This window comes from Astyanax mexicanus, chromosome 1 (genome assembly GCF_023375975.1).
Source record: "Astyanax mexicanus isolate ESR-SI-001 chromosome 1, AstMex3_surface, whole genome shotgun sequence".
In the NCBI taxonomy this organism is placed as follows: Eukaryota; Metazoa; Chordata; class Actinopteri; order Characiformes; family Acestrorhamphidae; genus Astyanax; species Astyanax mexicanus.
The window spans coordinates 111854695-111867937 of NC_064408.1; the positions used below are offsets into that span (position 1 = coordinate 111854695).

Below are 13243 nucleotides of genomic sequence, written 5' to 3' on the forward strand. Positions count from 1 at the left end.
CACAACAACCTATAACATAACAAACCTATAACACATTTGCAACATTTGTACTGTACTATAGCAACACCTAATCAACCACGTAGCAACGACCTAGCAACACCTTGGTAAACTCCTAGTAGCACCTTAGCAACCAACACCTTTACTATGGCAACACCTTATCAACTACTTAGAAACCACCTTGCTACACCCTGGTAAACTCCTAGCAGCACCTTAGCAACCAACACCTGTACTGTAGCAACACCTAATCAACCACGTAGCAATCACCTAGCTACACCTTGGCAAGCTCCTAGCATTACCTTAGCAACCATTAAAACCCCAACAGAACCCCAACACTCTTATACCACAGCTGCAGTCACAGTCATAGTTTCTGCAGGCAATGCAGTTTCTAGTTCTGATTGCACTACATAGTACTGTAGCAACACCTTATCAACCACTTAGCAACCACCTAGCTACACCTCGGCAAACTCCTAGCAGCACCTTAGCAACCAACACCAGTACTATACCAACACCTTATCAACTACTTAGCAACCACCTAGCTACACCTTGGCAAGCTCCTAGCAGCACCTTAGCAACACTTTATCAACCACTTAGCAACCACCTAACTACACCTTGGCAAGCTCCAAACAAGACCTTTGCAAACAACACCTGTACTATAGCAACACCTTATCAACCACTGAGCAACCATCTAGCTACACCTTGGCAAACTCCTAGCAGCACCTTAGCAACCAACACCTGTACTGTAGCAACACCTAATCAACCACTTAGCAACCACCTAGCTACACATTGGTAAACTCCTGGCAGCACCTTAGCAACCAACACCTGTACTATAGCAACACCTCATCAACTACTTAGCAACCACCTAGCTACACCTTGGCAAGCTCCTAGCAGCACCTTAGCAACACTTTATCAACCACTTAACAACCAACTAACTACACCTTGGCAGCTCCAAGCAAGACCTTTGCAAACAACACCTGTACTATAGCAACACCTTATCAACCACTGAGCAACCACCTAGCTACACCTTGGCAGGCTCCTAGCATTACCTTAGCAACCATTAAAACCCCAACAGATCCCTCATTACCACAGCTGCAGTCACAGTCACAGTTTCTGCAGGCAATGCAGTTTCTAGTTTTGATTGCACTACACATACTATCACACATACTAAAGCAACACCATTGCAACCGCCTAGTATAGATTGAGTAGCTTATCCCCACTGCATGTTGCAACATTCCACTCGTTTCTGCCGGAAAGCTGAAGCTACAGGAAGGCCCGCTGCAAAGCCTTTGATGCAGTAATAATGCAGGAATGTAATTAATGATGATCTAATTATAGTGAAAGTTCCTCATTACCCACAATGCAGTGTGAGATAGGGCTCATTTATTTACTCGTAGGCCAGTTCTGAATTTCACTAAACTGCCCATCACTCGCCAGGTGTTTTTGTCCGACTTGCGTGCGTATAAACTAGCCGGCACCTCCTCCGGACCGACCATTAAGATTACAATCTCTCTCTCTCTCTTTTTCTCCCTTCACTCTTTCTCTCTCTCTTTTTCTCCCTTCACTCTCTCTCTCTCTCTCTCTGTTATTGGTTCAGCAGACGTGGGCTTTGGTAATTGCAGCACGTGTTGGAGAGTGGCTCCTAATGTGATTAACATGGCTCCATCAGCCCACGTCCCCCGGGAACCGGCCCACTCTTGTGTTTGGGTTCGAGAGGAAACAGTTGCCGGGCGGGGAGACTTATGGAGAGGGAGATGGAGAGAGAGAGAGAGAGAGAGAGAGAGAGGAAGGAGGGGGAGAGTGGGAAAGAGATGACAGGGCAGAGGGGCCTCAGTGATGTATGGCGTTATTACCATCCGTCAATTCATCATTTTTCTCTCTCTGCCTCTCTCTCTGTTTGTCTCTTACTCTCTCTCTCTCTCTCTCTCTCTCTCTCTCTCTCTTATCTCTGGCTTTAAATAGAGCTGTTTGTTTTGATGGCTGTTTGTGCCTGGGGTTGTGTTTAGGGCTATGGTATGGGGTGCCAGTACGAAATACATTAATCTTGGTATTTTATGCTGATCCAGTAATAGGACTGGGCAGTTCATCGAATGTTATTCAAAACCAAGATTTAGAGTCCTTATTCAAAATAATCTTGAGCGTATCAGTTATATGTCTCCTTTTTTAAAGGACTATAAGGCGCAATCCTTAAAATCATGGACCATGGCACTAGTGATGTGTCCAATGACATTTAACATGTCAGTACATTTCACTCTATAGTCCATTATTTTAAGAAAACACTATATAATGCAATAAGATGGGTAATATGGTACAGTTGGTCATTTTGACAAATTGCAGTGAACTATAGGAAGCATAGAGGGAGAAATCAGTTCTGTTACTGTTTGAACCAAGAAGAAAAAGAAAGGAAACGTGAATGTAACTTTAACCCTTAAAACCCTTCGAACGGATTTTACGTCCAAAATCGCACCTTGTGTTTTCAGCTTAATTACTCAGGAAAGCCTTTACTCACCAGCATAAACCATATATAGTTAGAAAAGGCGGAACTTACTTTTTCTAAAAATACTGGTTGTAATCCTAAAATCCTTTAATTTTCCCCCAAATCGCCAGTGCGCCTTACAATCCAGTGCGCCTTATGGATGAATTCTACCAGTCAGGTATTAAGGAGCAGTAAAACCACTCCGCTGAAGTCCAGCCTTATAAGGGTGAGTTTTTAGTGAAGTTTCTAAGGCACTAAGGCTGGGTCCAGTAGCATTAGCATTAGCTTTAGCTGCTAACCGCAGCGCTAGCTCTTTCGCCTTTCAGAGGTGAGTACATCATACTGTAGTCTGCGTGTTTGCCATGTTAAAACAAGCTAGCATTTACATCCTGCTAGTGCTGCATTTTGTGGCTAATGCTAATGCTGCTGCACCCAGCCCTAGTGCTGGAGAAACTTCACAGAAAAGTCAATCTTAGAAAAAATATTGTAAATCTAAGCTTACTGTAAATAAATCAAAGTGCTTTACTTAGGCGCTTCCCCCAGCTTCCCCATTAGAAGGGAAATATGGCGACACCCATTCTCACTTTGATGTAAGCATCCTTACTAGTGTCTCTTAATGCACCTTATAATCCGGTGCACCTTAGGTATGTAATTAGACCAGAAAATAAATGTTCGTTGATAGTGCACCTTAAAATCCAGTGCGACTTTTAGTCCGAAAATTACGGAACTGTTCCATTAAAATATACTCATCATATCTTTCTGCACTGTTTAAGACTATTTTTAAAGCTTATTAATCTGTTACAATGGTCATATAGAAAACTGAGTCTACTAAATACTAAATAATGTTTTTTCTCTATCTCTGTTTCTCCTTCAGGATCTGCAGATCCTCAATTGTGAACACAGAATGGAAAATGACTCCCAAGTGGTGGTGTGTGATCTGGGGAACCCTATGGTGGCCGGATCAAATGTAAGGAAACTCATTTTGATTTTTTTTTTCCTCACTTTCATTCTTTCTCATTTGTTTTCCCATTTTCTCATCATCATTGATTACAGTTGGAACTGCCACAGTTGGAAAAATAGGGTTTTGTGGAAAATTGAAAACATTGAAATGTATATAAGCATGGTAGAAGTTTTAAAATGTTCGGTGCCATACAGTTTATTAGTTATAACTATGCTCTTAAAAATAAAGGTGCTACATATGTTTCTTTAAGGAGTGCCATAAAAGATAAAGGTTTGGTTTTTTTTTGGTCCATAAAGATTCATAAAACTTTGTGTGCCATGACATTTGTCAGAAAGCATCTCAGAATGAAATCAAGAAGATCCCCAGTCCACATGATTCTTCTAAATCTCTCTGTTTATACCTGTTTTTTTCTCTTTCTCATTCTCTTTCAATTTGTAGAGTAATGCAGAACTTATTGTTGCTTACTGAGCAGCCCTGTCTGAATATACTTTGCTTGGGTAATGTTTGTCTGTGTTTTTTTGGATGCGCTCAAAACCTCAGTTGGTGAGAATGATCGTGATTGGCGGGGTCTGGCTGGAGTTGTCTGTGCAAATAGACAAATTACTTATTTAGTAATAACATTTGCCTTCAATGTAGGAGTCAACATGCACATATCCTGCAGCACTCTTTGGGCCCTATTTTGGTGATCTATAGGCAAGATGTCAATTGCGTATCGTGCAGCTTGATTTAGGGCGTGTCGGTGTGTCTTTGGTATCGTGAGGGCACAAAAAATACAGCTTGAACTGTGGAAAAGGCATGCACTAATTCTCTTACGTAATCATGGGTGTGTTTTGGACGTAACGTGAAATAAATCAATCAGTGTGCCAGTTGTCATTCATTTTAAGAGCCAGGTGTGCTCTGACTTTGGCGCGTTTATATCTTAACAGCGCAGCACTTTGCAAGTCTTACCAATGTAGATATATTCCTAGTTAAAATCCGAGTCTGCATAGTACTATTTGTCGCACTGATCAAAAAGCTAGTACAGTATTTAAATGATTAGTATGTACGTGTCTAATAGCACTGCAGCAGTAAAAGCATGTGTTTTACCGCTGCAGCACTATAAGCTTTGGCAGTTATTCAGTGGTACTTGTTCAACTGGTCACTGCGCCTTATAATCCAGTGCACCTTATGTATGAACTCTACCAGTCAGGTATTAAGGAGCAGTAAAACCCCTCCGCTGAAGTACAGCCTTATAAGGGTGAGTGTTCAATGAAGTTTCTCCAGCACTAAGGCTAGGGGCAGCAGCATTAGCCGCTAACCACAGCGCTAGCTCTTTCGCCGTCCAGAGATGAGTATATTGGACTGTAGTCTGCATGTTTGCCATGTTAAAACAAGCTAGCATTTACATCCTGCTAGCGCTGCATTTTGTGGCTAATGCTAATTTTGCTGCACACAGCCCTAGTGCTGGAGAAACTTCACAGAAAACTCAAAATCATGGGTGTGTTTTGGGCATAACGTCCAATAAATCAATCAGTGTGCCAATTGTACTATTTGCCACACTGAGCAAAAATCTAGTACAGTATTTAAATGATTAGTATGTACGTGTCTAATAGCACTGCAGCAGTAAAAGCCTGTGTTTTACTGCTGCAGCACTATAAGCTTTGGCAGTCAATCAGTGGTTCTTTTTCAACTGGTAAACACATGTTGGAATGGGCAGACAGGCTCTGACCCAGTTCCCCACTGAGGTGCACCTCTGGCTCGTTAGCTGAGGGTGATTATAGTGCTCCACCCCTCACACCTCTACACTTCTTATAATTATTTGGGCACCTGGACTGATGATAAGCTGCCATTTAAACCCATATGGTGGAACTAATTAGAAGATTGGACGATTATGCTCGGATTCTTCTACAAAAATAGAACTTGTTTATTATCTATCAGCTACAGAAAGACTGTACACGTCAGCATCCATCAGCTGCTGGGAGATCTGGAGATGTTAATCATGTAAATAAATACCTCAGTGCCTCCACATAATCCCATTCATCAAAGTCGTGACCTCAGGGGGCCAGATCCGTGCAATGAATTTATGTGCCACAGCTTTTGGCACCATCTGGTTCAGCCTGGAGGAAGATAGGCTCTCCTTTATGCCTTGGTTCTTCTCAGACTTTTTGCCACTGTTGCCCCCTTCTGATTGCTCTTTAGGGGTCTGAAAACAGTGACGTAGGATCCAAAGCAATGTTCACCTGTTAATACTTAATAAATACCTAAATGTATGTTTGCAAAACACGACCACATGTTCAGCATCACCTGCTTTTAGATTATGAAAGTTTAATTCCTGTATTATGTGACCATTTAACTGTAGTGAATTCTGGCTGCGATTTTTAAAGTTAATTTCAAAGCAATATGTTGTGAAATGCAGTTTCATCTCGGTAACATCCAGTGCAAATATATTTTTCGCAAAGCCAAGCCTTGGGATGAATATATGAGCACCTCCCGCTGGTTTGTGTGCTCTCCAATTTTTCCAACATTATAATTTTGGAAATAATACATTAAAATTATAATTTATAATTTTTGGAATAATCAGAAGACCATACATTTTTGGTCAGGCTTCAAAAAGATAATAGGCCATCCTCTAACTTTATTTTATTATTCCAGTTGTCCACTAGAGAGGACATTAAATAAAAGGTGTGGTTTATAAGGGTTAAAATGACTTAAAATGTCTTCTGCCCCTAAGGTGACATCATGTTAAAAAAAATAATGTGTGGCCACTACTTATTAAGGCATGGGAATGAGATCCTAAGGCATGGCCACTACATATTAAGGTGTGGGAACGAGATCCTAATGCTTGGGAACAAGATAATAAAGGTGTGGCATTGACTTATTCATGGGAACAAGTTAATTAAATCCTAGCTATTAAGGTGTGGCTACAAGGTCCTTTAGTTTCACAGTTAGCAAAGCAAACAGCTCTTAGGGGTTGTGCACAATACTGAATGACTGCCTGAGAAAGATAAACAGGTCTGTATACTGTCTGTGTCTGAGCCAATCAGCTTTTAGCATGAGATCTAAGAGTCGTTTACTTAGAATTATGCCATGTCTCACTGCAAGAGACTCCAAATATCACAATAATTCATTTAGAGATAAAAAAAAAATACAATTCACTCTCCTTTTTTTATTATAAAATATTATCCTTGGATTAAAGGGGCTTTGATGTAATATTCAGTCTTCCTTATGGGCATTCATTTACAGAAAAGTAAGCTTTATTATTCTCTGGCTACGACTTGTTATGAATTATCTTGTTCCCACACCTTAATAAGTAGTGGCCCTTAATTATTTCATTCACATGCATTAATCATCTCATTCACATGTATTAATTATATCTATCCTACCCCTAAATAAGTCTTGGCCATGCCTTAAGATCTCATTCCCTACATCCTGGGGAGGTCAGAAATTAGACTGTTAAATTCTATTACGATTGTTATTTTATTATTGAGACAATTTTTTAAGATGTTTGGACACTTTGAGCAAAGTTTTTTTTATTATCTGTTTCTCTTTGATGGAAAAGACCTCATTCCCACACCTTAACAAGTCGTGGCCACACATTACTATTTTTAACATGATGTCACCTTAGGGGCTCCGTACTTGATCCCCTTTTGCCATAAACATGAAAACTAGATTATTTTTATGTTCTGTTGGTCACACCCCATAACTGAGGCCTTACTGCAATTCCCATTTGTCATCTTGGCAGATTACATAAATTGGGTTTTACCATAGACTGTGTATATAGCTGGACAGAGCTTCGTCTCTCAAAAGTGAAGCAGGTCGGGCGCCCCCTGCTGTTCGTTTGCAGAAAGCTGTGTAACCCCACCTATCCCCATAGGTTTCAATAGCAAAACAAAGCAAAACTTTTAATTAAGTTTTTTTCCCAATATACTGTAATTCCACCTCCATTATTTAAATGCATCAGCTAGTGGAACCTCTGCTAATATTGACAATTTTTTTTTATCTCCACAGAATTTGATTTTTAAAACGTTATTCAGCTCTATTTAAAAAGGTGTGGTTATTGTAAAAGGGCTGGGTTACACCTAGCCGGGGTGGGACCAATGACTGTATGGGTGGGACTATAGATTGTGTGAGCTCTGTGGAGGCAGCCCTCAGGGGCGGGGTTATTTAAATGAGTAGACTGTCTCTCCACAGTCTTTCTACTGCGCAGACTCGGGTATCAGGATCGCCAACATGGCAGAAGATTTTGGCTCCATTTTCATTGAATGAATGGGAACGGCAACACTGCGTCCATCTTTTTTTACAGTCTTTTACTTATAGATCTTAGACTCATGTCCTCTACAGTGGACATACAGTAGGTCTAATTTTAGTAAAACTCTTTATTAAAACTATCTGTCATAATTATGTTAACCTGTGTGTAATATGTTAGGGTAGGTGTGTTAGCCACAGTGATTGTGTCCTCTAAATACAGTGTTTTATATCCTTTTTTTTGTGCACAGCTTTTACAACTGCACTGCACAGCCACTTTCTTGTACAGCGTGTACTATGTCTTAGTGACTTTCTTCAGATTTATATTCAAAGATGCACTAGATATCTTTGCAGTCAATGACATCAAGAGTATTAAGAGCTCAGCTCAAAGATGAATGAATGCAATAAAAGCTTATAAGAGCGTATTCTCATTCAGAAACAGATTGAGGAGAGATGTGCTTTAGTTGCTCTATCAGCACTTCTTAGCAGTTTAATGAATGAACTGTGAACGTTTTCTTGCTGCTGCTTTTGGCTGCAATGAAAGTAATAGTTACCAAATATTGTTTGTTTGCCACATTTCTTTATTTAGATATGTTATGTTGTTTTTGTTTTATGTTACTTGTTTTTGCTTTTACTGCTTTTATTAGAACATGCTGTTCTGATTTTGAGATTTTTGGTTTTCTATTGGCACCCGAACAGGCAAAGTGTTGGGCATTAATATGCATGCCCTCATTAACATGTCAGCAATGATTAGCTTGTAAACATACCACAATAGTAAAGAGAGACTAGTGTTGTTACCACTGAGTTTAATGCATTTATCTTTTTTAATCTTTATTGCCTTCTTGTTCCAGTACTTTCACCCTTACAAGTCCTGAGCTTCAGTAGGAGTTTCCTGCTTTAAATGAAGGTCCAGTCTCAGCGGGCTATTTTTCTGAATTATTAAATGAAACAGGAAACAGTCCGTGTCACTCTGTTGACTGAGTAAAAGGGGAAAAGGTAGGAGGAGAGAGATGGATAAAAAAGGAGGAGAAATAAACCAGTGCTTTATAGAAACATTAATCAGTAGGATATTTTTGTCATTTGAAACAGGCCTGATGTTTTTTCATTTTCCCTGCCAGAAGATGAAAGACGGTTTAGCTTTGTCTGCAAGCTTTCAAAGGATCCATAACACTGGCTCCTCCTGAGTCCTCCTGAAACTTGACCTAAGATGTATAAAACAGAGAGTCATTTGGGTATATATACAGTAATCTATATCTTTCACTGCTAAAATATTATAGTAATTGTATTTATGCAGCGTGTCGCATGAGCAAAATAAAATAAAAAAGCCAGTTAGGGTCCATTATGCTGAGAAATACTGCGTTTGCAAACAAAGTGCAGCTTTTACTTAGAAAACAAAAGGGTTAAAGGTATGTTTTTATTTTAGGTTGTAGGTACGCTTACATCTGTATAGCAGCGGGAAGTTAAAAGTTTCTCAAACAAACCAGACACTTGCACATGTTAAACCATACTTTTGTTTAATGAGACAAAAAAAAATGATCGTACAACTGATGCAAGACATAACACTCAGCATGCAACAGGCGGAAACTTGTCTATACTTTGCAATGTAAGAGAGATATAAATTGGTTTATATAGACAGCAGTAAATGAGAAACGTGTGACAATCATTAGTACTCAGGAGATGATGAACGAGAGAACAGTTTCTAAAAGTTGATGGTTGCTGGTGGTTGTGAACAGGTGAATGGGATGTCAGACTGTGAGGGATTCTGGGAAATGTAGTAAAAGAAATCAGACAACTGAATTGCAGTTTCTGATATGATGAATATTAGTAAATGGTTGTAATAGAATCATTACTAATGTCCTGTTAATAATGTAGCAACTATATGTTGCCATTAATTGATATGTAATGGATTTTTTGTATTATCAACTATATTTTGTATTACATCATTTGTAAAACAAATTGCATATCACTTGCAATCTGTAGTTACTCAAAAAAAATAAAAAATAATAATAATATACAAAGTATATAATCGCTGTTCAATGAAAAACACTTATTTAACACTTATCTCCAAAACAGCAAATTTACAGGACAGAGAAAAAAACTTATAAACTTTCTATAGAAGTCAATGTAAAATTTTCAAATGTTTATTTCAGATCATTTTGAAGAGTTTCTATTGGTCCATTTATTAAGAAATTGTGACACAGTGTAAGGGACAGTTGGTTTGTTGAAATTATGTAGTAAACTAAAAATCGATAAAAATGGAGATAGGCGCTTTTCATTGGACAGCGACGATATGCTCTTACAAATCAAAACTGAGCTCAAATACTGACTATGGAAATAAAACATAGTGCATCCAACAAGTGTGTATTCCTCCTTAATGTTTTATACAGAAATAAAAACAGGGTGTGTGTGTGTGTGTGTACATGGGTAAGTGAAAGTGCAGTGCGGGAGCCTCATTAATCCAGATGTTTCTGGGACCTGTTGACTATAGGACTGGTCCAACCTCTGGAATGTAGCTGTTATACAGATGTGTTCATTCATGTGTTGTATACACTGTGCATCCGGTGCATCTCCTGCTGGTATGTTTTGGGTACTGTGTGCATATGTGTGTGTGTGTGTGTGTGTGTGGATGAGCCAAAGTAAATCCAAAGTTAGAGCACTGTTCTATTGGTGGAGGTTTTAAAGTGGGTGGTTCATAGAAACTTAATGTTAATGCTGGAATATATTCCACACTTTTACTCATTATATGAAGGTTGAGCCTTTGAGTGCACACACAAACACACACACACTCACACAGTCACACACATAAACTCACAAAAACACACACTCACTCATCTCGCTTGGTTGCTGTTTATTCCCTTCCTGTTATGATAGCCATGCTGGTTAAAGCCAGCCCAAATTAAATGGTAATTCTTTTCTAATTTGACACATAAGTTAGTAAATGCTTCCCTCTGACCACTGCCAGATGGAGGGCACGGTTTATAACTCTATTAGTGTTTAATAGACATTCTTAAAGCAACAGTTCAGCAATCTAATAAAATCTAATATACATTGTGTTCCCCTTGTCCCAAATAGTAGTAGTTAGATTTAGCCTAGAGCTGTGAGGCTAATGTGACTCGCAAGTAATAAAAGGTCGTAGCCCAGCACTGAGGCTTATATTATTACTTTTTAAGTATTAAGTTGATGATCTTAAAAATCACAAACAGACTTAACAACCCAAAGAAGTGTGAGGCAATTCAGTTTTTAAATAATCTGAAGTTAGACTAGACTTTTTTGTTTTTTTACACAGAGTAGCGAGGGTGGTTTAGAGACCGCAGTGTCAATTACCATCTACAAAGTGGGCCCCCAACAAAAAAAGCTTGAGAAGCGTTGCTGTATGACATGCTGTTATCTATAATATAAATAAAAAGTACATCCCATTTATACAAAAAACATGATGTAGTGCTAATGTGAGTTTTGATCTGAATTTGGTTCAAGAGGGAAAGAGAGATATTTAGATATTTAGAGAGAGACAGAGAGTGACCACATATAGAGGAAGGCAGTCGCTTGGTTGGTGGAGTGGGTTGATTGAGAGAGAGATAACATAATGGACAGAGGAGAGTGGTTTGATTGTGGTTTTGAGCTGTTTTTGAACTGTTTTTGAGATGTAGGAAAGAGAAATGCAGGGAGCATAATAGAAGTTTTATGTAAGAATTGGTATTTCTCTCTTGCTCGTGAGCTTGTGTAGTACTGCATAATAAGTCACATTTGTGTAAAATCCTTTTAATATTGTATACATAGATGCATGTATACAGTGGTCGACAGCTGTGGTGTAAAAACATTGTTTGCGAACATGGATGGAAGCTTGTTCACAAGCTTTAGAGAGAGGCACCTATACAGTGGTCCATATGGGTGAGATGTAGGGCTGCAGCTATCGATTATTTTAGTAATCGAGTACTCTACTGAAAAATCGATTCGATTAATCGAGTAATCGGATTAAAACATATTTGCTTGTCTAAAGAGCAATTAAAAATACACAAGAGAAAACAAGAAATTTCACTTAATAATAAATGACCAATTGGTTTCATTTTTAAATTCACAACAGACATTTCCACATTGCAAACACAAATAGAAATAAATAAAACACAAAACAGACATAAATACCACAATAAAAAAAATAATCATTTAATCAATAATAAAGGCATAAACATGGATTGGATAAGCTCGCTGCATTCTTTTCCCACCAAGTCAGTGGATTCTCCTTCTTGTACAGGCGATGTTTTCAGAAATACTTCAGGACCTGTGGAATAATTGTGACAACTAAAGTATTAAAGTATTAAAGTAAAGCATTTTTTGTTTATGTACATTTGACATAACTAAGACTAAATGACAATAATACAGTTAGTTCATGGCCGTGTATTCTGGCCAGTGTAACTTTAGCTCAGCCTTACTTTAACATGTATTTGTTTATAAACTCCACACTATAAGCATTGTGTTTACTGATTACATAAAGCCTGTATTAAATCTAGAACTGGTCTCTGTTGTAATAAACTAACCACACTCATTAGACAGTATAAATAATAATCCACACTCCACAGCGCTGCTGTTCTGTTATTAAGCTACATTGATGGTAATCTCATTGATTTGTTATAAGTTAAATTTACCTGCTCTCCGCTCCAAAAACCTCCGTCTTCTTCACTTCCTGCTTCCTGGGCGCGGGTGTCCTAACGCTAAGCGCTTTTTCACATTAAAAGTCCCCGCTAAATTCCAGGCTTTGCGCTTTAAAGTTAATTAAACGATTCCTCGAGGCACAGAAAATTAATCAATCTTTTTTTTAGTTGAGATAAAAGTTAGTTGCAATCCACAACTGTAGGGGAGCCCAGGTGAGTAAAAAACATGATGTGATGCTAATGTGAGTTACTTGATTGTGGTTTAAGAAAGGGAAAGAGATTTTGTGAAAGCAACAGAACACTCGAGGTCACTCCCTCTTGTGTTCTATTGCTTAAATAGATTTCAGAATATTGGCAGCATATTTTTCCATGCCATGCTAATAAAGCAGATTTGATTTGATTTGATTTGATTTGATTTGATTTGAGATGGATGGACTGATGTATAGGAGGATGGATAGATGGGAACAAGCTTCTGGTTCGTTCATGAGAAAGTTGAGGCCGACGCCATAACATGTTCCAGATTGGCGGGTGTTGTTGCCATGGATACCGGCCTCTCTGCTGGAGCCCGCAGGGTTAAACTCACATGGGTCAAATTAACATGGCACCAGCTAAACACTGTGACATGGCCACATATCCTACCCCCCCCCCCCCCCCCAACACACACGCACTCACACATATTTGCATCAACAGCATTCTCCCCCACGTCACTCGCACCACTGCCATAACCGCATGGGAGACACATGGGGGCTGTGATCTGACCAAACGGTCCAGACCCTCCTGGAACAAAAGAAACGGCCTCCCCTTCACCCCCGTTCTTCGGGACAGCCTGCCTCCAGAGACTGTACCCCACAAAAACTCTGCTTTTCACAGTCATTTCTCCTCACTTCTTCTAAATCTGTCTGGTCTACATGCCGCTGCTGACCGCCAGACCTTTTAGGAGAG

At 39.1% G+C, this 13243-nt stretch overlaps 1 protein-coding gene across 1 annotated transcript in view; it reads left to right on the forward strand.

The window, feature by feature from the left end:
- Positions 1-13243, forward strand: part of itga8 (integrin, alpha 8) — a 168864-nt gene that overhangs the window by 115031 nt on the left and 40590 nt on the right. The window contains exon 21 of the mRNA XM_007242178.4: positions 3345-3437. Within this exon, the coding sequence (XP_007242240.3) occupies positions 3345-3437 (93 nt within the window). The remainder of the gene's footprint in view (positions 1-3344; positions 3438-13243) is intronic.